This window comes from Hemitrygon akajei, chromosome 1 (genome assembly GCF_048418815.1).
Source record: "Hemitrygon akajei chromosome 1, sHemAka1.3, whole genome shotgun sequence".
In the NCBI taxonomy this organism is placed as follows: domain Eukaryota; kingdom Metazoa; phylum Chordata; class Chondrichthyes; order Myliobatiformes; family Dasyatidae; genus Hemitrygon; species Hemitrygon akajei.
The window spans coordinates 23,211,708-23,234,519 of NC_133124.1; the positions used below are offsets into that span (position 1 = coordinate 23,211,708).

The 22,812-nt window shown below is 40.9% G+C and overlaps 1 protein-coding gene across 4 annotated transcripts in view; it reads left to right on the plus strand.

Annotated features, from left to right (window-relative positions):
• The window catches only part of sybu (syntabulin (syntaxin-interacting)), a 128,602-nt gene that overhangs the window by 704 nt on the left and 105,086 nt on the right, over positions 1-22,812 (plus strand). The window contains exon 1 of one of the 4 annotated variants that reach the window (XM_073039010.1): positions 25-101. The exons of 1 other annotated variant lie outside the window; for it this stretch is intronic. In XM_073039010.1, coding sequence (XP_072895111.1) covers positions 57-101 — 45 coding nt within the window. In that variant the 5' untranslated portion in view covers positions 25-56. Of the gene's footprint in view, positions 1-24; positions 102-22,812 lie in introns of those variants that run through there. 2 more of the 4 variants (XM_073038998.1, XM_073038991.1) reach the window with 2 other exon arrangements.

Sequence of the window (22,812 nt, forward strand, 5' to 3'; positions counted from 1 at the left end):
GGTTTGCTCGTTGATAACTACACTGAGATTCATACTCTCGGGTTACGACCTGCAAAATGGTCTGTCTCAACTCCGAAGATTTTTGCACTCAGTACGTTCCAGTAAGTATCATTTTTTTCTCTAAATATTCCCGAGGTTGAGCTTTTCAGTTGGAAAATGATTCTCCCTGCCCATGTTATTCTCCAGCGTCAGAGAAGTACGCCATTGCATTAGATTATATTTTATCTTCCTTGAAATTTATGTAAATATGAATGGACAGAGTAGGAAACATATGTCATTTGCGTGGCAAATTGTTTTGTAGGTTTGATTATACAATCTTTGAAGAACTGTTGTGTTCCGTTAAGTATGTTGGGTTTTCGACGCATAGGAAGCAATTGCCAGGGTTATATATTCCGAAATTAAGCCCAGTGTGTCCGATGTGAAAGTGGAAACGCTTGTGGTAGAATCACACAGCCATGAACTCAAAGAAAATAAAAATAGAATGTTCTCGAAACTTTCATCAGGTCAGGCTGCATCTGAGAGAAAGACAGTTGACATTTCAGCTTGAAGAACGCTTGTCAGAACTGGGAGTCCGAGAAAACGAATTGGCTGAGAATACTCCGGGAAAGGAAGTTAGTTAAACGGATTTTCGATTTATTTATTTAGACATACAGAGTGGAATAAGCCCTTCTACCCCAATGAGCCGAACCCCACAGCAACCTGCTTATTTAACCCCAGCCGAAGACAATGACCAATTAACCTACTAACCAGTCCGTCTTTGGTTACCGGAGCACCCAGAGGAAACCCGCGTGTCCACGGGGGAGCTTACAAATTCCTCACAGGAGGGCGTCCGAACTCTGCCCCAAGTTATAAAAGTGTTGCGCGACTCTGAAAGACGAATTCTGCTGGGTGTTTCCAGAATTTTCCATTTTGATTTTAGATTTCTAACGTTGATGTTATTTATTCCCATCGACCCTAAACTTTACTCCTTATTTTTAAAGAGTCTCAAACAATTTTATCAGACTGCAGAATTGCGGTATTGTGTTGCAAAGACATACTGACTTGTTAGAAAATCTAAACTGGTCTGCTGAAGGGCCGTTTTCAATTGATGATGGAATACAACTCAGGAACAAAATTAAAATATTCAGGTTTTTGCTATTGATCTGGATCAGTTGCTGGATTCAAAATGTCAGGATTATCCCAACATTTTGATCCACTGATAACTTGCAGTTTTAGCGCGGAATTGCTTGATTTCCGCATTTATGAATTATTCGGTTTATAGAATGCCTAGGTTAGTGGCCCTAAGAGTGAGCCCCTTTCTGCACATAAAATTCAGAGTATAACTAGGACTGTATGCCAGTTATATAAATGACACAATAAAGCAAAGGCATATTCTTTCTAATAATGTTTACAGGTGAGATTAGAATACATATCACTCTGCTGTGGGTTCTATCATGACAAGTCTAAGCCGGAAACTGAACAGATTTATGGAAATGGAGAAAACTTGAGGCTGCTTATTCCAATCCCGGTTAATAACCACCAAGTACTATGGATATTGGAAATTTAAACACCAAATTCTGTAAATACTGAGCAGGTCAGGCATGATCAGAAAGGACAGGAACAGGGATAATGAGCTGACTGAATCTGGCTGAGATTTGGAAGAGAAATACTAGTGTTTACCTACTCCCAGATTAGTTCCGGATTCACCAAAGTATGTGGTTTTGCATATTGTCAATAGCTATCTGGAATATTCTGGGGTCTAGCCTCAGCAAAATGCTTGCCTGGGGTAACCCACCACTGAGACCTTACTGTGATTCATTTCCAAGGTATTGGCCTCATTCACTGGGTATGTCCTGGTCCAGAGTTTCAGCTCACTAGGCCCTCCACCTCCAGCCTATGCGCAGGCGGAGATCACTGATTTTATTTGTTTAGGGAAAAAGCAAGGTAACATGCCATCAAGTTAAACTCAAGTGGCCAGTTAACCTACTAACCCCTATGTCTTCGGAATATGGCAGGAAACCAGAGCACCCAGAGGAAACTCACGCAGCCACAGGATAAACATACAAACAAACAGCACAACTGAACCCAAGCTGCTGGCACTGTCATTCCTTTACACTAACAGCTATGCTACCATGAATGGTTAATTCAGATAGCGGGCCTATCCGATCCACTTCAGCCCAGCCCTCCAGATCACTGACTTACCATCAGAATGAAAGAGATAAAAGAGCTTCAAGATGCAGAGAAAATTGGAATTGTGTTTGGGAAAAGGAAAGAATGAAGTGGAGACCCTACGGATAACAGCAGACATAAAATGCAAAGAGATGATAGTGGCAAAAAAGAATAATAATAATAATATGACATATTAAGGTGAATCTAAAACAAGCATAAATAGGAACAGCAGAATCAGATGAAATGGTACTGCTGTGACAATGGCAACAAATCTGTTCTGTGGCCAAAAATTAGCTGGAATTTTGGGTCTACCAGAGCTGCCCTGATTGTGAATCTTGGGAGGGAGCTAGAAGTTGCCTATCTTTGTTTGGGATTCTGTGAAGTTGCAAAAATAATCCTGCTTTGTAAGAGGGGAAACCAGAGTTTTAGACTTCTAGTTTATGTACTTGGCCGAGAACCCACTGTGATGAAGCTACCATCTGTGAAATTAACGACTGAATGCCATTGACTCAGAATCCCACGTAGATATGAGGAAAGATCTCTGCAGGCATTGAGTGAGAAGTAGTAGGTTGTTTGGTGGTAGTGTTATGATCCAGGGCAATTTATGAGGAAGTATCTGATGGTTTGTGCTCACATTTAGCCAAACAAAAATGGAGTTTCCCCTGTCAACAGGTACAATTGTTTGGATTGGACCTCAGTGAAGAAAGCGCAGAAATATTGGCAATATAAACATTTCCCAATGTGATTGGTTACGATCAGTGCCATAGAGAACTTGGGAATACTATTCCATGAGTTAAATCATTAAAAGCTCATTTTTAATTATAAGAACTTTTTATTGCTTTCTACAAATGTTATAGAATGCCACAATTCACATTTCTGACAATCAGTGCCAGCACTAGGCACATCTAAATCATGCAGGGAATGGATTTTACAAAGTAAGGCTGCCTCATTCAGCAATGTGCCAAAATCTCAACCTCAAGAAGGCACAACCCATCAGTTAGCAGTGTCAGATTTTCCATTTCTCATTCCTTCCAATCTGTGGCCTCTCTGAGTTTTCCTTTTTCAGATGTATGCTATTATTGTGCCAGGGTCTGTATACTCTGGCTGGACTCAGCCTGCCTTGGTGAGTATCAGATCCTTACAGAGAACTGGAGAGCATTAATGTCATCATTTTTGGGTTGGGTTTGGATTCGTATTTCAGAGCTACGAAGTCCAAAATGCTTGGGTGTAGAGTTGTACAAACAGAAATTATGGTCTCGATTTCATGAAAGAAAATTGCTACTCAAAATATATATTCAAAAATAGTGTAATTCCTGTGCACTGTGAAAATATGAAGATAAAGCCCTGGTTAGACCACACTTGGAATATTGAGCTCAGTTCTGGTCACCTCGTTATAGGAAGGATGTAGATGCTTTAGAGAGGGTGCAGAGATTTACCAGGATGCTGTCTGGACTGGAGGGCATGTCTTATGAGGATACGTTGAGTGAACTAGGACTTTTCTCTTTGAAGTGAAGGAGGATGAGAGGTAAGTTGCTAGTGCTATATAAGATGATAAGAGGAATTGATAGAGTGGACAGCCAGAGGTATATTTTTCCCAGGGATAATACAAGGGGTATAATTATAGGATGTTTGGCGGAAAGTATAGGGGGGAATGATATGGGTAAATTCTTTACACAGGGAGTGGTGAGTCCTTCCAATACCCCGCCAGGTACATTAGGGCAGAGAAGGGCACATAGATGATTGAAAATGGAGGGCTATGTGGGTGAGAAAGGTTAGATTGATCTTGGAGTAGGTTAAAAAGTTGTCAAAATATCATGGACTGAAGCACCTGTACTGGGCTGTAATGTTCTAAGTTCTATAAAAGTCATTTTGAAATAGCTAGATAAATGTATCTATACTGTTGGAAACTTGCATTTGAATCTTATTGTTCTAAGTCTACCAATTTGTCTCCTGGTCACCTGTAATTCAGACTGCAGATAACAGAACAGTTCCCCAAGCCATGAATGATAAGATAGCCCTCCCCGCCCCCCAAAAAAAGTTTCCCAACTACCTTTCGATAAATAGAAACCAGGAAAGCCGCTGGAATTTTAGGTAAGGAAACTGAGAGGGAATATTTCGAATACGGATGAGACTTGAGAAACAAATTTCGAATGAGGAATAAAAGAAACAGATCGAACACTGACAGGCAGGTGGCAACATTGATTCTTTTTTGAGAGGATGCCTTGCTGTTGCAGTTAATAGGAAATAAATATTATCTGTGTCTTATTGGATCTCACTGTTCAACGGCTTGGATTTTATAGTCTCACCAATGACCTTGAAGAAAACAGCCAGCAAGGATTTATTGCATGACCTTTTTTTCTGATTGATTGCTTTCAATGTCTGACAGGCCAAAATTCAGAAATTCCAGATGAACACAACTGTCATGATATCGTACCGGCTTAACAACTAACCACATTGAGGAATTCTCACAAACCAGGAAAGAAAAAGGAGAATTTTACAGATTGGAACACTCACACAGAATTAAATCAGAGGTTAAAATTTAAGTAAACATGCCCCCAAATATTTAGCCCATAAAATAATGTAAGAGGAGCAGAAATAGGCCATTTAGCCCATCAAGTCTCTACCATTCAATCATGCCTGATTTATTTTCCCTCTCAACCCCATTTTCCTTCCTGTAACCTTTGTCGCCCTCACTAATCAAGAACCAATCAACCTCCACTTCAAATGTACCCAATGATTTGGCCTCAGCAGCCATCAGTGGCAAGGAGTTCCACAGATTCACCACCCTCTAGCTAAAGCTGAGGAAATTGGAATCCAACAAGAAGTTGGCTTTTGGAACGCCAAAGTGGTTGATGGGCAGAACTGACGCTGTAGCACATCATTAAAGGCTTACCGACTTCTGTGGTAAAATATAACAGTCTGCATGTTTCATAGTAGTACCATGATTCCTGTGGCAGGTTGCTGAATTGGTAACAACATCATTGGGTTTCCATGTTAAATCCCAATATTGCTGTAAATGTTGATTGCAATGTCATTGAAAACAGAAGGCATTGAAAACTGTAAAACAGCAAAAATTAATTATCCTCCTTCATTCAGTATTTCATATTTTTGGACATTTTTAAAAGTTTATAACTGGTTGGGAGATACAAGTATTACAAATGAATAATGCTGCTGGGTGCTGGGATGGAGATACATCCCTACCAAAGAAGGTGTAAGGCACTCCTTCCCTCCAGTATCCTGCAGTTCACCCTTGATATAGCACCTGCTTAGCCCACCCCCACCCCCCGATCAGGGTCACATGCAGCCTGGTGCACATCACAACTACTAATGCCAGGCAGACATTCACTGAAGAGTATTGATAATGGCTGAGTAAAGGCACAGCCATCTTGTAAAGGCACAGCCCAGAAGAAGGCAATGGCAAACATCTTCTGTAGAAAAATTTGCCAAGAACAATCATGGTCATGTCAGACATGGCACATGATGATGATACAATCATTGTTGGCAGAATTTCAGATGGTGATGAGAGGGTGTACAAGAGCAAGATATACCAATTAGTTGAGTGATGTCGCAGCAACAACCTTGCACTCAACATCAGCAAGACCAAAGAGCTGGTTGTGGACTTCAGGAAGGGTAAGATGTGGAAACACAAACTAATCTTCATATAGGGATTAGAAGTGGAGAGAGTGAGCAGTTTCAAGTTTCTGGGTGTGAATATTTCTGAGGAGAGGACCTAACCTAGTCACAACATATTGATGAGGCTATAAAGAAGGCAAGACAGCGGCTATATTTTGTTAGGAGTTTGAGAAGATTGGTTTGTCAACTAAAACACTGAAGAACTTGTACAGTGGAGAGCATTCTGACTGGCTGCATCACCGTCTGGAATGGGGGTGGGTTGCTATTTCACAAGATCAAAGTAAGTTGCAGAAATTTGTAAAATTAGTCAGCTCCATCATGGGTACTAGCCTCCATAGTATCCAAAACATCTTCAGCGAAGGTACATCCATCATTTAAGACCCCCTCACCATCCAGGACATGCCCTCTTCTCATTGTTACCATTGGGAAGGAGGTACAGAAGCCTGAAGGCACACACAGTGATTCAGGAACAGCTTATTCCACTCTGCCATCCGATTCCTAAATGGACATTGAACCCATGAACACTCCCTCACTACTTTATTATTTCTGTTATTTTGCACTACTTATTTTAATTTAACTATTTAATAAACATATATACACATAATATAACTCCGTTCTTTTTCATCATGTTTATTTTTCATGTGTTTCATTGTACTGCTGCTGTAAAGTTATCAAATTTCAGGACATAAGCCAGTGATATTAAACCTGACTCTGATTCTGGTGATGAATGCTGTGGAAGGTTTGCAATTATCTCAGATGATTTCATAATGGAAGATCCTGATAATGTTGAAAGAAATTCTGAGATGTTATTTTTTTTATTGACTGTTGGATCAAGGGAATTTTGACTTGAGTTTTTATTTCTTGAATTTTCAATAGCTCTTTTGAACAATGTACATGGGCAATGTAGTGTAAGCATAAAAGGGTGCTTCTTACTTTTATTAACATGAGAAAATCTACATATGATGGAACCCCAAAGCAAAAAACACAAACTGCTGGTGAAACTCAGCAGATCAGGCAGTATCTATGGAAAAGAATAAATAGTCAATGTTTCAGGCAGGGACCCTTCTTCAGGACTGGAAAGGAAGAGACAAGATGCCAGAATAAAAAGGTTGGGGGAGTGGAAGGAGGCTAGCTGAATGGTGATAGGTGAAGCCAGGTGGATAGAAAAAGTCAAGGGCTGGAGAAGAGGAATCTGATAGGTGAGGAGAGTGGACCAATGGAGAAAGGGAAGGAGGAAGGGACCAAGGGGAAAGTAATATGCAGGTGAGAAGAGGTAACTGGTTAGAGTGAGGAAGGGAGGAAGGGAGGGGGGTAGAATTAGTTTACCAGAAGGAATATTTTTAGTGCTTTGGTTTTACCAAATCCTAGTGTTTTGTATTTAGTACTGCTTCAGAAGGGGAGTGCAAAGCTCTTCTTAGGCCCGAGGGGAAAAGATTTAAAGAGTCTTCAGAGGCCACAGTGAACTAATAAAAACCTTTGCAAGGACAAACAAATTGAGATAAAATTGTAATAAAATTGTACCACTCCTTACCTTTCAATCCTCCTGTTTCTAATTTTCCCACTTTCTACCAAAGGCAGGTTTTCTAACTGAAATGTGTTGCATTTACAATGATATCACAGTGTCTTCAATTATCACCAACTTAAAAATGCTTGACAAGTTTAGTTTGCACATTTCTGAAAATTAAATGTTAGTGTATTGTAAATAAGTTGCATTTTTTAAAGCAGTATTGCTCATCTGTAGAAAACATCTTTAGGTGTTCAACAGAAAATTAATTATAGAAATGTAGAAGAGTTAAGAGAGAGATTGAGCAGAAACAAATGTGAAGAGATATTTTCAAAAGTGACTTTAAAAACACTAACAAGTTGTAAAATATGCATGAGTTATAGAGGAGGATTTAGAGACCAAATCATGCCACCAAAACAGAGAAAGTTTCAGTTTAATTTAATTTTATTTATTTAGGGATACAGTGCAGAACAAGCCCTTACAGTCCTTGGAGCTGCACTGCCCAACAATCTCCAATTTAAATCTTGCCTAATCATGGGACAATTTACAATGAACAATTAACCGACTAACTGGATTGTGGGAGGAAACCAGAACACTGGGAGAAAACCTACACATTCCACGGGGAGGCTGTACAAATTCCTTACAGAGGGCACTGGAATTGAACCCCTAACTCCGACGTCCCGAGCTGTTACAGCATCGCACTAACCGCTACGCTACCATAGCTACAAAGCAGGATGATGAAGAAGCAATTCAGTTAGCCATTTGATCCAGTTCTGTTATTCATTACAATCATAGAGTCATAGAGCACTACAGATTTCAGCCCACTTAGTCCGTGTTGGACTGGTTTTCTGCCCTGTCCATCTACCTGCATTCAGACCATATCCCTCCGTACCACTCTCAGCTGTGTACCTATCCAAAGCTCTCTTAAATGTTACAATTGAACCCGCATTCAACACTTCCCAGTGGGTCCCTTGTTCCACACCCATACCACGCTCTCCATGAAGTGCCCATGATTCTATGAAGAGTTAAGTTTTCTTGCTTGAGGAAGAGTATGTTAAATTGAAGCCAACGAGCTTAGGGCATGCAGCCAGAAAACTGTTTTAATTGGCATTGTAATATGATACTTGACATGCTCAAGCTGGATGTAAGGAATATTTGCATTTAAGTTTTAGTAAACACAAAAATGATATAAATCTTGCTGGAGATCCAGAGCAACACACACAAAATGCTGGAGGAACTCACCCGGTCAGGCAGCATCTGCGGAAATGAATAAACATTTGACATTTTGGGCAGAGACCCTTCTTCAGGACACCTTTGCGATCTTCGGGCACAGAGCTGGTAAAAAGCGATGAAACTGACTTTTTAACATTGTAAATCAGGGGGTGGTTGTTATGTCTCCCGCTCACTGTAAACATGGGGGGCATCTCCCTCTCCCTTATTAGGGAGGGAGAGAACCTGTGGGTTGCTGAATGCCGGATGAATTACGATAGTCTTTGGGGTAACTGCAAGGTCTGTGTCTTTGCTATCGCTTAGCTCACACTTGTGCTTGGTAGCGGGTGTGCTTTTTGTTTTGCCGGTGGGGGTAAAGGGATTGTTGCTTGCCACCACTTACGCTCAGGAGGGGGGAGCTAGAGGGGGGACTTTGGGGGTTCTCACATTTAACTGTTGTTCATTCTTTGGGGCACTTCTTTGTTTTCATGGATGTTTTGCGAAGAAAAAGCATTTCAGGATGTATATTGTATACATTTCTCTGACAGTAAATTGAACCTTTGAACCTTTGAACCTTTGAAAGGAAGAGAGAAGATGCCAGAATAAAAAAGTTGAGGGGATAGCTAGAAGGTGATAGGTGAAGCCAAGTGGGTGGGAAAAGTAAAGGGCTGGAACAGAAGGAATCTGTCAGGAGAGGAGAGTGGACCTTGGGAGAAAGGGAAGTAGAAGGTGTGCTGGGGGTGGTGATAGGCAGGTGAAGAGGTAACAGGCCAGAGTTGGGAGTCATAAAAAGAGGGAAGAGGGAGGGAAAAGTTTCTTACCAGAAGGATAAATCGATGTTCAGGTCATCACGTTGGAGGCTACCTAAACAGAATATAAGTTGTTTCTTCTGCACCCTGAGAATGGCCACATCGTGGCAAAAGAGGAGTCCATAGACCTACATGTTGGAATGGGGATGGGAATTAAAATGGTTGGTCAATGGGAAATTCTGCTTTTGGCAGATGGAGCAAAGATCCTTGACATAGTGGTCCTCCAGCATTTTGTGCTGTTTTTTCCTCTCCCCTCTCCCCCTCCCTCTCCCCCTCTCTCTCTCCAAGTATATATGTATATAGCTGGAAGTTGAGAATGGAATCTCGCAGCCCACCCAGTTTATCTTCTATTCAGTTCATAGACAATGATCAGTTAATAAGCACATTTCACAACTCTAGGAAGTCCTAAATTCCTTTACGGCCAATTAAACACTGCTAAAGCACAGCCATTATTCCAACTCAGGGGAATGGGACCTATAATTTGTACATTGCAGAATTCCCAAATAGCAATGAGATATTCAGTGTCGTTTGTTAAACGATAGTAATTTCAAGGAGGCTTCTTTGTAGAATCAGTCTGTGTTACATAATGGCTTGAGAAAAGGCACCCACACTGACTTTATGCTGAAGCTGACAAATCTCTTCAGTTATACACTTAGTGATTTGTGTCACACGCACACACACACGCACACTCGCAATGCTGGAAGTCAGGCAGCAACTCTCGAAGGAAATTAATCAATATTCTGTTCTGAAATGATAATTACTAATGTTTAAACATCAGAAACATTAATAAACTGTTGTCAGATCAAAGCAGCTTGTTGAATTAAGCAGGTAATGCGGAGAAGTATGAAGTGATACATTTTTACAGGAAAGATGCACAAGAACAGAAAAGTCCACAGAAAGTGATGGATACAGTTCATCACAGGCAAAGCCCTCCCCACCATTGAGCACACCTACAAAGAGTTCTACCACAAGAAAGCTGCATCCATCATCCTCACCATCCAGGCCATGCTCTCTTTTGCTGCTGCCATTGGGAAGGAGATACAAGAGCTTCAAGTCCCACACCATCATGTTCAAAAACAGTTGGAATGAATATTTAAGGTCAAAATTGTTGTAAACCCTCCAGCCCAGGAATTATCTTCCCCAGTTCCAGTTTATCTGATCCTTTCAGAATGTAATATGTTGCAATAAGATCTTGTCTTAATCTCCTAAACACTGATGAATTCAAGCTTAGTTGACCATATTTCTTCAAACAACGGTCCCAGCATCCCAGGTGAACTTTTGTTAAACACCATCTGTGGGAAGTATATTCCTTTTTTTTGGGAAAGGAGGCCAAAACTGCACACAGTGCTCCTGTCATGGTTTCATCATCCCCTGTACAAGTGAGCTAAGACATCCTTGTTTCTGTACTCTTGTGAGGCCAACGTACCATTTATTTTTCAACAACTTGCTGAACCTATATGTTGGCTTTGAGTGACTGCTGTATAAAAGCTCTCAGATCCTTTAGACATTAACATTTCCTAACCAATCACTGTTTAAGTGATATTCTGCTTTACTGAGATTCTTTTCTTACCAAGATGAAAAGCTTAGCGTTCAACACATTCTGGTGTATTTACCATCTTTTTGTCTACACGTCCCATTTGTAAAAATTACCTCAAAGCTTCTTTGTGTTCTCACAACTCACATGCCTTCCAGCTTTGAGTGTTCAGCAAATCTATAAATATTGCATTTTGTTTCCTTGCCCGAATTATTGCTGTATATTCTGAAAAGTTGGAAACTAGTTGTTTTATTTATTGACGTAGTTACTATGTTCCACCTCAAAGATTACCAATTTGCATTTACTCTATTTTAATTAGTTTCAATCTGTGCCAGTATTTTGTTCCCAAGTCCTCTTTTCTTTAATATTGTATGCTAACATCTTCTGTGGGACTTTATCAAAGACCTCTTGAACATGCAAGTAAACTATTTCTACTTGCTCTCTGTAAAATAAATCCAGTAGGTTTGTCAAACACGATTTCTCTTTCATTAATCCGTGTTGTCATTTTCTAATCGAGCTGATATTTTCTAAGTGTCTTGTTATCATTTCCTTTAAAACTAGTGTTTTCCTGACTACTCGTGTTAAGCCAACCACTCTATAGTTTTCCTATTTTGTCTTTTTGTTCTTTAGATTATCCTTACACCAATCCTTTCCCTTCACTACATACTATCTCCCCATAGCATTTTATGTTCCATTCCACCATGAAGTTCGTAACATTAGGCATCACTGCAACTGATCCAGGTATCCATTAGCTACCGGCCACAGCCTCAGTCCAGCACAGAGATGAGCAAACACCATAGGGCTCGCCTATCTCTCACCTCCGACTCCGACACCCAAACCATTTCAGTCTAGAAGCCTGGTCTGATTCCCAGTGTAGCATATAACCTCCAGTAATGGCTGTTATCATGTTCCACTCCTGTCAAAGTGTATTTTCAAAGCCATAATGCTGAAATATAATGCACCATGTGATCAAATTTCTCTGCTATTGTATTCCTCAAACTACCTATAGCATTACATAATGTTTGAGCACTTTCAGTTATGTATGGCACAGGGAAAAAGTTTCTCAAGTCGAAAATTATTAGTTCTTGACTTGTTTTCACTTGTAACTTCTCTGTTTTGGGATGTGCAGACAAAGTTCAAAGTACATTTTATCAAAGTATATATACTTTATGCAGCCTTCAGATTTATCTCCTTCCAGGCTGCCATGAAACAAAGACCCCAAATGGAATCCATTAATAACAAAAGAAGACCTTCAAACACACAGTGTGCAGAGAGAGAAAAAAAATAAATCATATGAACAATAAAAGCAAGCGAACAGCATTCAGAACTGAAGTTCGTAACATTAGGCATCACTGCAACTGATCCAGGTATCCATTAGCTACCGGCCACAGCCTCAGTCCAGCACAGAGATGAGCAAACACCACAGGGCTCGCCTATCTCTCACCTCCGACTCCGACACCCAAACCATTTCAGTCCGGCCCAGCGCTTTAACATTCCTCACTCTAGGACTCGCGCTCTGCCAATTTGATATGTACAATATCCGACACTGGGGAGGAATCACAGAACATTCATGAGAATGATTCCAGGTATGAAAGGGTTATCTCATGAGCCTGGGCCTGTACTCGCTGGAATTTAGAAGAATGAGGAGGGTTCTTATTGAAATCAATCAAATGTTGAAAGGCCTAGATAGAATGGATGTGGAAAGGATGCTTCCTATAGTGGGGTAGTCTAGGACCAGAAGTCACAGCCTCAGAATAGAGGGATGTCCATTTAGAACAGAGATGAGGAGGAATTTCTTTAGCCAGAGGGTGGTGAATCTGTGAAATTTTTTGCCACAGCTAGCTGTGGAGACCAGGTCATTAGGTGTATTTAAGATGGAGGTTGACAAGGTCTTGATTAGTCAGGGCATGACCAGTTACAAGGAGAAGGCAGGAGAATGGGATTGAGATGGAAATGGATCAGCAGGGTAAACCCAATGGGACAAAAAGCCTAATTTTGCTCCTGTGTCTTCTGGTGTATTGGTCATATGGTTTTAGCAATGATTTGTACACAGTTAGGCTGGCAGAAATACCACATGCTATAAAATATTCCCTCTCAAGCCTTGCATTGATTTTCTAAGTTGTAATCCTCTTCTTTGAGCTTTCTTTAAGATCAGCTCCTTCCATTTCTGCTTAGTGCTGCTGGCAGTATAAATATCACCCTCTTATTCACAGTTCTATTTTTTGTAATTACCATGCTGTGTTTCATTTCTTATGTCTCGTGACAACTCTTACCATGATAAATTTCTGTAACCACATGTATCATACATAGTCCTTTCTGAAACTGTCATGCTATAATCATACCCTTTCAATATGGAGCTACTACTCAGTACCCATTACTTAGAGTGTGTAATTATAGGGTTCTTTTGTTTAAATAGGCAGGTTCCAAAATCCATGTGGAAAGAATATCTTAATGAAAACATAAAAACAAGGATAGAATCTATCTCAATAAACTGGGGATAGAATTAAGTCTGTGCACTGTGGTCCCAGTCAAATCTTTCACCCAACCTCATAAGGTCTCTGTTACTGAAGCAAAATTCTGTAGATGAAGGAGAGCTCAAATGAAAGTAACATGCACAAAATGCTGGAAGAACTCAGCAGGTCAGGCAGCATCTGTGGGAATGAATAAACAATCAGTATTTCAGCCAAGGGTTTCAGCTAATAATACAAATGCCCCAAAATGCAGACTCTTCATTCCTTTCTATAGATGCTACCTGACCTGCTGAGTTCCTCCCGCATTTTGTGTGTGTTACTCTGGATTTCCAGCATCGGCAGATACTTTCATGTTTACCAAATGTAAGTAGTAGTGCTAGAAAGAGAGAAACAGAATTAGCATTTTGGGTCAATGTCTTTTTATCTAATGTCTTTCTCACTTAGTAATTTTCTGTTGTGGTAGAAACCACTGGTGAGAGAATGGCCAAAAATTAAAATGATGATCAAAGCCCAAGAATATTATAACAAACAAAGGATCCAGTTGCTTTGGGTGTCAGCCTTTACCACCTATTCAGACAAGAAGGTTAAGATTAAAGGCAGCAGGCTTCTAATAAGCCAGTGACACGTGAACTGTCTGGTCTATTCCTGCTGGTTGAGTAGGTTTAAAATCACACCCATGCAATTTTAAAAGCAAGAGTATTCTCTGGAGGAGACATAGTTCAAAAGAATTGGAAGAGGAATACTGACTGTGGGTTAGATGAATCGCTCACCATTCATATAGAACAATAAGAATTACAGCAGGTGAAGAATATTTCAACAGCCATAAATTATATAGTTTTCAATATTTCTGATGTTAAATGAAAGCTTAGATTAAAACATTTTGAATGTTGGTCTTTGAACACACAATTCAATGACTGTTCTGAGATTTAATAATGCAATAGGAGATGATCACTTGCCATAACAAATACACAATAGAGTTATTAATATATTCAGTAGGCTTTGCTGTTGAAAAGTGGAAAGGAATAGTAACCTTTCTGCAGGGATTTGCGTTATGACAAATTGACATCATACATAATTACTTGTTTTAAAATCCATGCAGTGCTGTATGCACAGATAACATGATAGATGTTAACACCAGCGTATTGCTACTAATGACTTTTTTGTACTGCCCCTTTATTACATTCTGTAAGACTAAAATTCCAACTGAGAAACTGATTGATCTTATTCAGCTCCTTCCAGAAATCTTCCAATAGAAAATGATGATGTACATCAAATTTACAGCCTAAAAAATCCTTAAATGAGAAGATAAATGAAATCCTGTTAGTGTAATAAAGGTTTATTTCAATTTTTGACAATATTCTTTCTTAGATGATGATCTTACAGAATTTCTATCAGAAAATATTATAGTTATATCTCTTAAAACTTTCATACCTATTACTCAATTCCGGTGGTATAACAGCTCCATAATTTCCCTACTAATGCAATAAAATGCTGATTAATAGATAAAAAGAATTTGGCAATGTTTTTATTAAATTGTATGATATTTTTGATCAATTTTATTCATGAGTTAAGTTGCTCAGTCTGAAAAGGAGCTCAAGCAGTGTGAATAAATGATTACTTGCTACTGCCCCAAACATAAGAATAATAAAGCTATTGATGACTGACGTATATCACAGCAACACACACAAAATGGAAAGGAAGAGGGAAGATGCCAGAATAAAAGGGTGGGGAAGGGAAGGAGGACAAGCTAGAAAATGGTAAGTGAAGCCCGGTGTGTGGGAAAGGTAAAGGGCTGGAGAAGGAGGAGTCTGATGGGAAAGGATAGTGGATCATGGGAGAAAGGAAAGGAGGAGGGGCACCGGGGGAGGTGATAGGGAGGTAAGTAGAACAGGTAAAAGGCCAGAGAGAGAATAGAAGAAGAGGGAAGGGTGGGGGGATTTCTTACCAAAAGTAGAGACTGAAGTTAATGCCGTCAGGTTGTAGACTATGCAGATGGAATATGAGGTCCTCCACCCTGAGAATGGCCTCATTGTGGTAAAGAAGAGCCCATAGCCTGACATGTTGGCACGGGAATGGGGATAGGAAATAAAGTGGTTGGCCACTGGGATATTCCGCTCTTGGTGGTGGGATCGTAGGTGCGTGACAAAGCGATCCCCAGACTTGTGTCAGGTTTCATCAATGTAGAAAGGCCACATCGGGCCTTACTGGAAGTTCAGTAGAATAGTCCAAAATTGCCCCAGCTGGAAGGACTGTTTGGGGGTAAGGGAGGAGGTAAATGGGCAGGTGTAGAACTTCTGTTGCTTGCAGGAGTATGTGCCAGGAAAGAGATTAGTGGGAAGAGATGAATGCACAAGGGAATCATGGAGGGATCGATACCTGCAGAAAGTGGAGACAGGAGAAAAGGTAAAGATGCATTTAGTGGAAGGATTCCGTTGAAGATGGTGGAAGTTGCAGAGAATGATATATTGAATTGGAGGTCATGGGGTGGTAGGTGAGGACAAGAGGAACTCTATCCTTGTTAAGGCAATGGGAAAATGGGGTGAGCGCGGATTTCCAGGAAATGCAGGTGAGGGCAATATCAATGGTGGAGGAAGGGAAACCCTGTTCTTTGAAGAAAGAGGACATCTCTGATGTCCTGGAACGGAAAGCTTCATCCTGGATGTGGCAGAGATGAAGGAACTGAGAAAAGGGAACAGCATTTTTACAGGAGATAGGGTGGGAAGAGGTGTAGTCCAGATAGCTGTGGCAATTGGTAGGTTCACAAAAGATATCGGTAGACAGTTTCTCTCCAGAAATGGAGACAAAGAGATCAAGAAAGGGGAGAGAGGTGTTTGAAATGGACTATTTGAATTTAAGGGCATGGTGGAAGTCGGAGGCAAAGTTGATTAAATTGATGAGTTCAGCATGGGTGATGAAGAAGCACCAATGCAGTCATCAGTGTCACGGAGAAAGAGTTGACAGACATTACCATGAAAGGCTTGGAACATGGACTTCTCTACACAGCCAGAAAAAGGGCTGGCATAATTGAGACCCATGCCAGGTGCCCGTGGCTACCCTTTAGGTCTGGAGAAAGTGGGAGAAGCCAAAGGACAAATTGTTGATGCCAAGAACCAGTTCTGCCAGATGGAAGAGGACGGTGGTGGCGGGGAACTGGTTGGTTCCTTTATTGAGAAAGGAGCGGAGAGCTGTAAGGCCTTCTTGATGGGAGATAGATGTGTATTGGGTCTGCACATTAATGATGAAAATGAGGTGGTCAGGGCCAGGGAATTGAAAGTTATTTAGGAGATCAAGAGCAAGTGAATTATTGTGGATATAGGTGAGAAGGGACCGAACCAAGGGGATAGACCAAGTTTACCAAGCATATCAACTCATGAACAATTATTATTAACAAAGAGTATACAGATGTGACTTTATACTACGAATCTTTACATAGCATTATGTGAATACGTTGCAAGTGTGCTCCACAGATTTGCAAAGTTCTAAATCACAGGATCTCGAGTTCAAGGGAACAGCTTAAAAATAGACATCTGCAATTGGCTGTGGACCATCAGCAGCAGAAATATAAACCACTGCAAATGTAAACCTCATGACCTGGCATATCTCTCAATGTATCATTATTATCAAGCTAGGGATAAACAAATCCTTAACTATTGAGTGAGATAAAAACTCTGCATTCCTGCCACACGGTTAGGAAACAGGAGACAGTTAAAAAAACTAAAGTTATGGTGTACATCAATTTAGAATGGCTCTTTATTGCATGAAAGAAATCTTTAAAAGAGAAATAAAGTCTTAGTGTAATAAAGGTTTGTTTCAATATTAGACAATAAGTCAAGTACACTTATTTTCAAAGTATGTATGCAGTATACAACCCTGAGATTCGTCTTCCCACATACAGTCGCAAAACAAAGAAAACCATGGAACCTGTCAAAGAGAAACATCAACCCCCCCCCCCCACATGCAATAAAAGAACAATTCACACAAAACAGCAACAAAAAAATGAGCAAAAAAGACAGAAAATAATTTGCTTCTACCACTTTTTCAGGAAATACAGTGATGGTTGCTACATTAATGAAAAACCTGGCACTCCTGTAGATGTTTTGACAAATATCTTAAATCTTCGGTTTGTATTTGCTGTCCCTCTTTCCAGTGGAAACAACACCTATCAATTTGCACTGTCAAAACTCTTAATGATTTTGCTCTCAGAAACACAACTCAGTTTATTTTATCTTTATTTGTTATTTGGGGATACAGCATGGTAACAGGCCCTCTTGGTCTGACGAGCCCGAACTGCCCAATTGCACCCAAGTGACCAATTAACCTACTGACCTGTACATCTTTGGGATGTGGGAGGAAACTGGAGCATCTGGAGGAAACCCACTTGATCACTGGGAGAATGTACCAATTTCTTACAGACAACGGTGGGAGATGAACCCGGGGTCACTAGGGCTGTAATTGTATCACGCTAACTGGTAACCACCGTGGTGCCCACAAGTTTCTCTGACCTCTTTACATAAATTAATTTTTGATACAATTATAACAGATCTTTGCACTCTTTTCATGTGTATGGCATCCTCCCAAAAGCAGAGTGCCCAGAATCAGATACTGTGTTCTGGATGGGTAACAGCCACTGATTAATACAAGTTTGCAATAACTTCCTTACTTGTCTGCTCTCTTTCAGCTTTCCTGTACGTGAATACCAATGTATGTTTTGTTCCTGGAGCTCACTAAAATTGCACCATTTAGCTCATATGGTTCCTACTGATTTTATTTCCAAACTGCAATATTACCCTATTTATTCCTTTGGTCATTAATTGCAATCCAATTCGAAAGTATGAATAGACTCCTAAATGTTGCTGTCATCTACTTTCCGGTTTGTTAACTTCCAAGCATGGTGCCGTGTTAAAGCAGAGGATGATAAGTTCTTGATTAGTAAAGACATCAATGGTTATGGAAAGAAGACAAGAGCATGGGGTTGAGAGGGATGATAAACCAGCCATGATGGAATGGTGGAGCAGACTGAATGGGCTGAATAGCCTTATTCTGCTCCTATGTCTTAGGTGTAAACTTCAATAATATGCAAGGTATTTCTATAAATAGAACATTTGTACATAACAAAAAGAGCAGTAACTCAAATACCAAGATCACCTGCCCATTCACTTCCTGCCTCAACCCCATTTAGGGCCCCAAACAGTCCTTCCAGGTTAGGTAACACTTCACCTGTGAAGCTGCTGGAGTCGTCTATCGTGTCTGGTGCTGCAGTGTAGCCTCTTCTACATTGTTGAGACCCGTAGTAAATTAGGGGATGGCTTCGTCAAGCATCTCGACTCTGTCTGCCAAAAGTGGAACTTCCCGGTGGTCAAACATTTTAATTCCCATTCCCATTTTCTCATGCCAGTCCATGGCCTTGTGCCAAGAAGAGATCACCTTTAGGGTGGAGGAGCAACACCTTGTATTCCATCTGTAGGTAGACATCCAACCTGATGTCGGGAATAGCAATTTCTCCTTCTGGTAAAAAATCTTGCCTCCCCCTCCCCTCTTTTTCTGTTCTCTACTCTGGCCCCTTACCTCTTCTCACCAGCCTTTCACCTCATCTGGGGTTCCTTTCACCTTCCCTTTCTCCTCTGGTCCACTTTCCTAATATCAGATTCCTTCTTCTCCAGCCCTTGACCTTTCCCACCCACCTGGCTTCACCTGTCACCATTTAGCTATCCTCCCTCCCCTTCCCCACCTTTTTATTCTGGCACTTTTCCCCTTCCTTTCCAGTCCTGAAGAAGCATCTTGGCTCAAAAAGTCAGTCAACTGTTTATTCATTTCCATCGATGCTGCCTGACTTGCTGAGTTTCTCCAGCATTTTGTGTTACCGAGATCATTATATGTTTTTATACAGTCTGAGAAAAACTGAAAATTGAATGTTCTTAGAGTCATAATATTATTGAGAGACACCATGGAAACTGACTTTTTGGGCCACGCAGTCTTCAACCATTCCCACGTTAATTCCACATTCTCAAATCCTCTAGCATCTACCACTCACACACTCTAGGGTCAATTTAGTTTGGCCAATTAACCTACCACTTCACACTTGTTTGAGAAGCCAGAAAACCCACACGGTCTCATGAAAACGTGCGAACACCACTTAGGCAGCACCCTAGATCAGGACTGAACCCAGATCACTGGCACTGAAAGGTAGTGCTTCTACAGGCCCTGTGTGCCAAGAGATCTGTCTGTTGAGATGTTTACAAATTTGATATCACCCAAAGCTGATGTGATAAACATGTAAACACGAGGAAATCTGCAGATTCTGGAAATTCAAGCAACACACACAAAATGCTGGTGGAACACAGCTGGCCAGGCAGTATCTATAGGAAGAAGTACAGTTGACGTTTCGGGCCGAGACCCTTCGTCAGGACTAATGTAAAAAAGGGATAGTAAGAGATTTGAAAGTGGAAGGGAGAGGGGGAAATCCAAAATGATAGGAGAAGACAGGAGGGAGAGGGATGAAGCTAAGAGCTGGAAAGTTGATTGGCAAAAGGGATGCACAGCTGGAGAAGGGAGAGGATCATGGACATGTGCTCCCTTTAGCCTAAATTCCCAATTGTAGCACCTATTACAAATTACTACATCGAAGGAACTTACCTTTCTTTTTAAAAAGTTTCACCAGAGCAGTTTCTCCCCATTTTAGTATTTTAAAGCACGATGTGTGTTTTTCAATGCAGCAGCTGCCTGCAGGCATTGTAACTGCCACTTTCTTACTGTGGAGATCAATGGGTCAGAGCCTTCAAACAGAACCTTCAAAGTGGTAGCTACAGTATCTGTAACAAAAAATGAGGTGCCACAGAGATGTGCAGCAAATATTGATGAAGACTCTTTATGCACTTCTCTATATATTTCATCGCAGCATACAGTCATTTTTTATATATTGCTGCTGCACAACAACACATTTCACTACATATGTCAGTGATAATACACCTAATTCTGATTCTGATTTTACTTGGATGAATGTAGTAAGTTCATCATTAAGTACTATGGACCATGTTAAATAACTTTCCAGTGGCCTGGATAAATAAACGTTCAAATTCCACGTTGATAGCTTGGAAAATTGGATTAGTTAATTAAATAATCTGGAATAAATATGTACTGTTGGCAACGTTGACCATGAAGTGACCAGCGTGTTATAAAATCTGTCTGCTTCAATAAAGTCCTTTGTATTCAAAAATCTCTTCTTACCTGGTCTGACGTTTAACTGCCCTCTAGAATTGTCCAACAGGGTTTAATTACAGAGGCAGTTCAATAAAATGTGGCTTTGACTGTGATGTTTACATCCCGTGAAAGAAAATTTTAAAAAGAGGGAAGATAGGTGAGGCCGACTTATTTAGCACTTTGGCTCTCAGAAGCTATCTGGTCTCTTCCAATCACCAAACACGAGGAAATCTGCAGATGCTGGAAATTCAAACAACACACACAAAATGCTGATGGAACACAACAGGCCAGGCAGCATCTATAGGGAGAAGCACTGTCGACGTTTCGGGCCGAGACCCTTCGTCAGGACTAACCGAAAGGAAAGATAGTAAGAGATTTGAAAGTAGTGGGGGGAGGGGGAAATGCGAAATGATAGGAGAAGACCGGAGGGGGTGGGATGAAACTAAGAGCTGGAAAGGTGATTAGCGAAAGTGATTCAGAGCTGGAGAAGGGAAAGGATCATGGGACGGGAGGCCTCAGGAGAAAGAAAGGTGGGGGGAGAAGCACCAGAGGGAGATGGAGAACAGGCAAACAACTAAATATGTCAGAGATGGGGTAAGAAGGGGAGGAGGGGCATTAATGGAAGTTAGAGAAGTCAATGTTCATGCCATCAGGTTGGAGGCTACCCAGCCGGTATATAAGGTGTTGTTCCTCCAACCTGAGTTTGGATTCATTTTGACAATAGAGGAGGCCATGGATAGACATATCAGAATGGGAATGGGACGTGGAATTAAAATGTGTGGTCACTGGGAGACCCTGCTTTCTCTGGCGGACAGAGCGTAGGTGTTCAGCGAAATGGTCTCCCAGTCTGCGTCAGGTCTCACCAATATATAAAAGGCCACATCGGGAGCACCGGACGCAGTATACCACACCAGCCGACTCACAGGTGAAGTGTCGCCTCACCTGGAAGGACTGTCTGGGGCCCTGAGTGGTGGCCACTCAGGTTGGATTCTCAGAGATCTTGACACCCAGGAACTTGAAATTGCTCATTCCCTCCACTCAACTAGCTGGTATATCTCACTTCTGCACACCCTCTCATTTCCATCTGAGATTTTATCAACAATTGTTGTAACTTCAGCAAATTTATAGATGATAGTTGAGCTATACTAGCCACACAGTCATGGAGATAGAGAGAGTAGAGCAGTGGTCTAAGTACACACCCCTGAGGTGCACCAGCAATGAGGTGCAGATATTATCACCAATCCACATGGATTGTCGTCTTCCAGTTAGGAAGTCAAGGATCCAATTGCAGAGAGAGGTACAGAGGCCCCAGTTCGGTAATTTATTGATCAGGATTGTGGGAATGATGGTGTTAAATGCAGAGCTAGAGTCAATGAACAGCATCTTGACATAGGTGTTTGTATTATCTAGGTGATCTAAGGCTGTGTGAAAAGCCATTGGGAATGCACCTGCTGCAGACCTATTGTGGCAACAGGCAAATTACAATGACATAGTATCGGCATATGCGTCAGCAGTACATTGCAATACATAATAAAAACTGTGAGTTACAGTATGTATAAATATAAAAGTTAAATTCAAGTCAAGTCTATTGTCATTTAACCATATACTGTAGATATATACCATAAAGGTAGTTCTCCGAATCCGTGTAAAATACTGTAGTATACATAATACACACATCACACATAATAACTTATGAAAGTAATAATGGAATCTACAGATGGATTAAACATAAATAAACAAACTAAAGTACATAAATATTGTAAGGTACAGAACAGATTAACCAGTGTCACTTGAATTCAATAGCCTAATGGCCTGGGGGAAGAAACTGTTTCCGAACCTAACCGTTCTTGTTGTGATGCATTGTAGTCTCCTGCCTGATGGTAGAAAGTCAAAGAGGATAGATGGGTGGGATCCTTACTAATACAAAGGGTCCTGCATACGCAGCGCTCCTGATAAATGCCCTTGATGGTGCCAGGGAGACGCTATGAACGCTATGGTTCTCTCATTTTTTCTCACAGTCCTTTGTAGGGTCCAATTTTCAGTTGCTCCCATACCAGATGGAGAGGCTTCTTGTCAGGATACTCTCAATGATACTCCTATAAAATGCAGTTAAGATGGTGAGAGAGCCTCACTCTTCTCAATCTCCTCAGGAAGTGGAGATGGTACACTGCGTTGTTATCCAGGGAGGTGAGGTCATTGATGATGTGAACTCCCAGGAACTTGATGCACTTAACTCTCTCTCCATAGAGGAGCCACGTATTCACATAGGGGGATGACTCTTCCACACTATCCTGAAGTCCACGATGA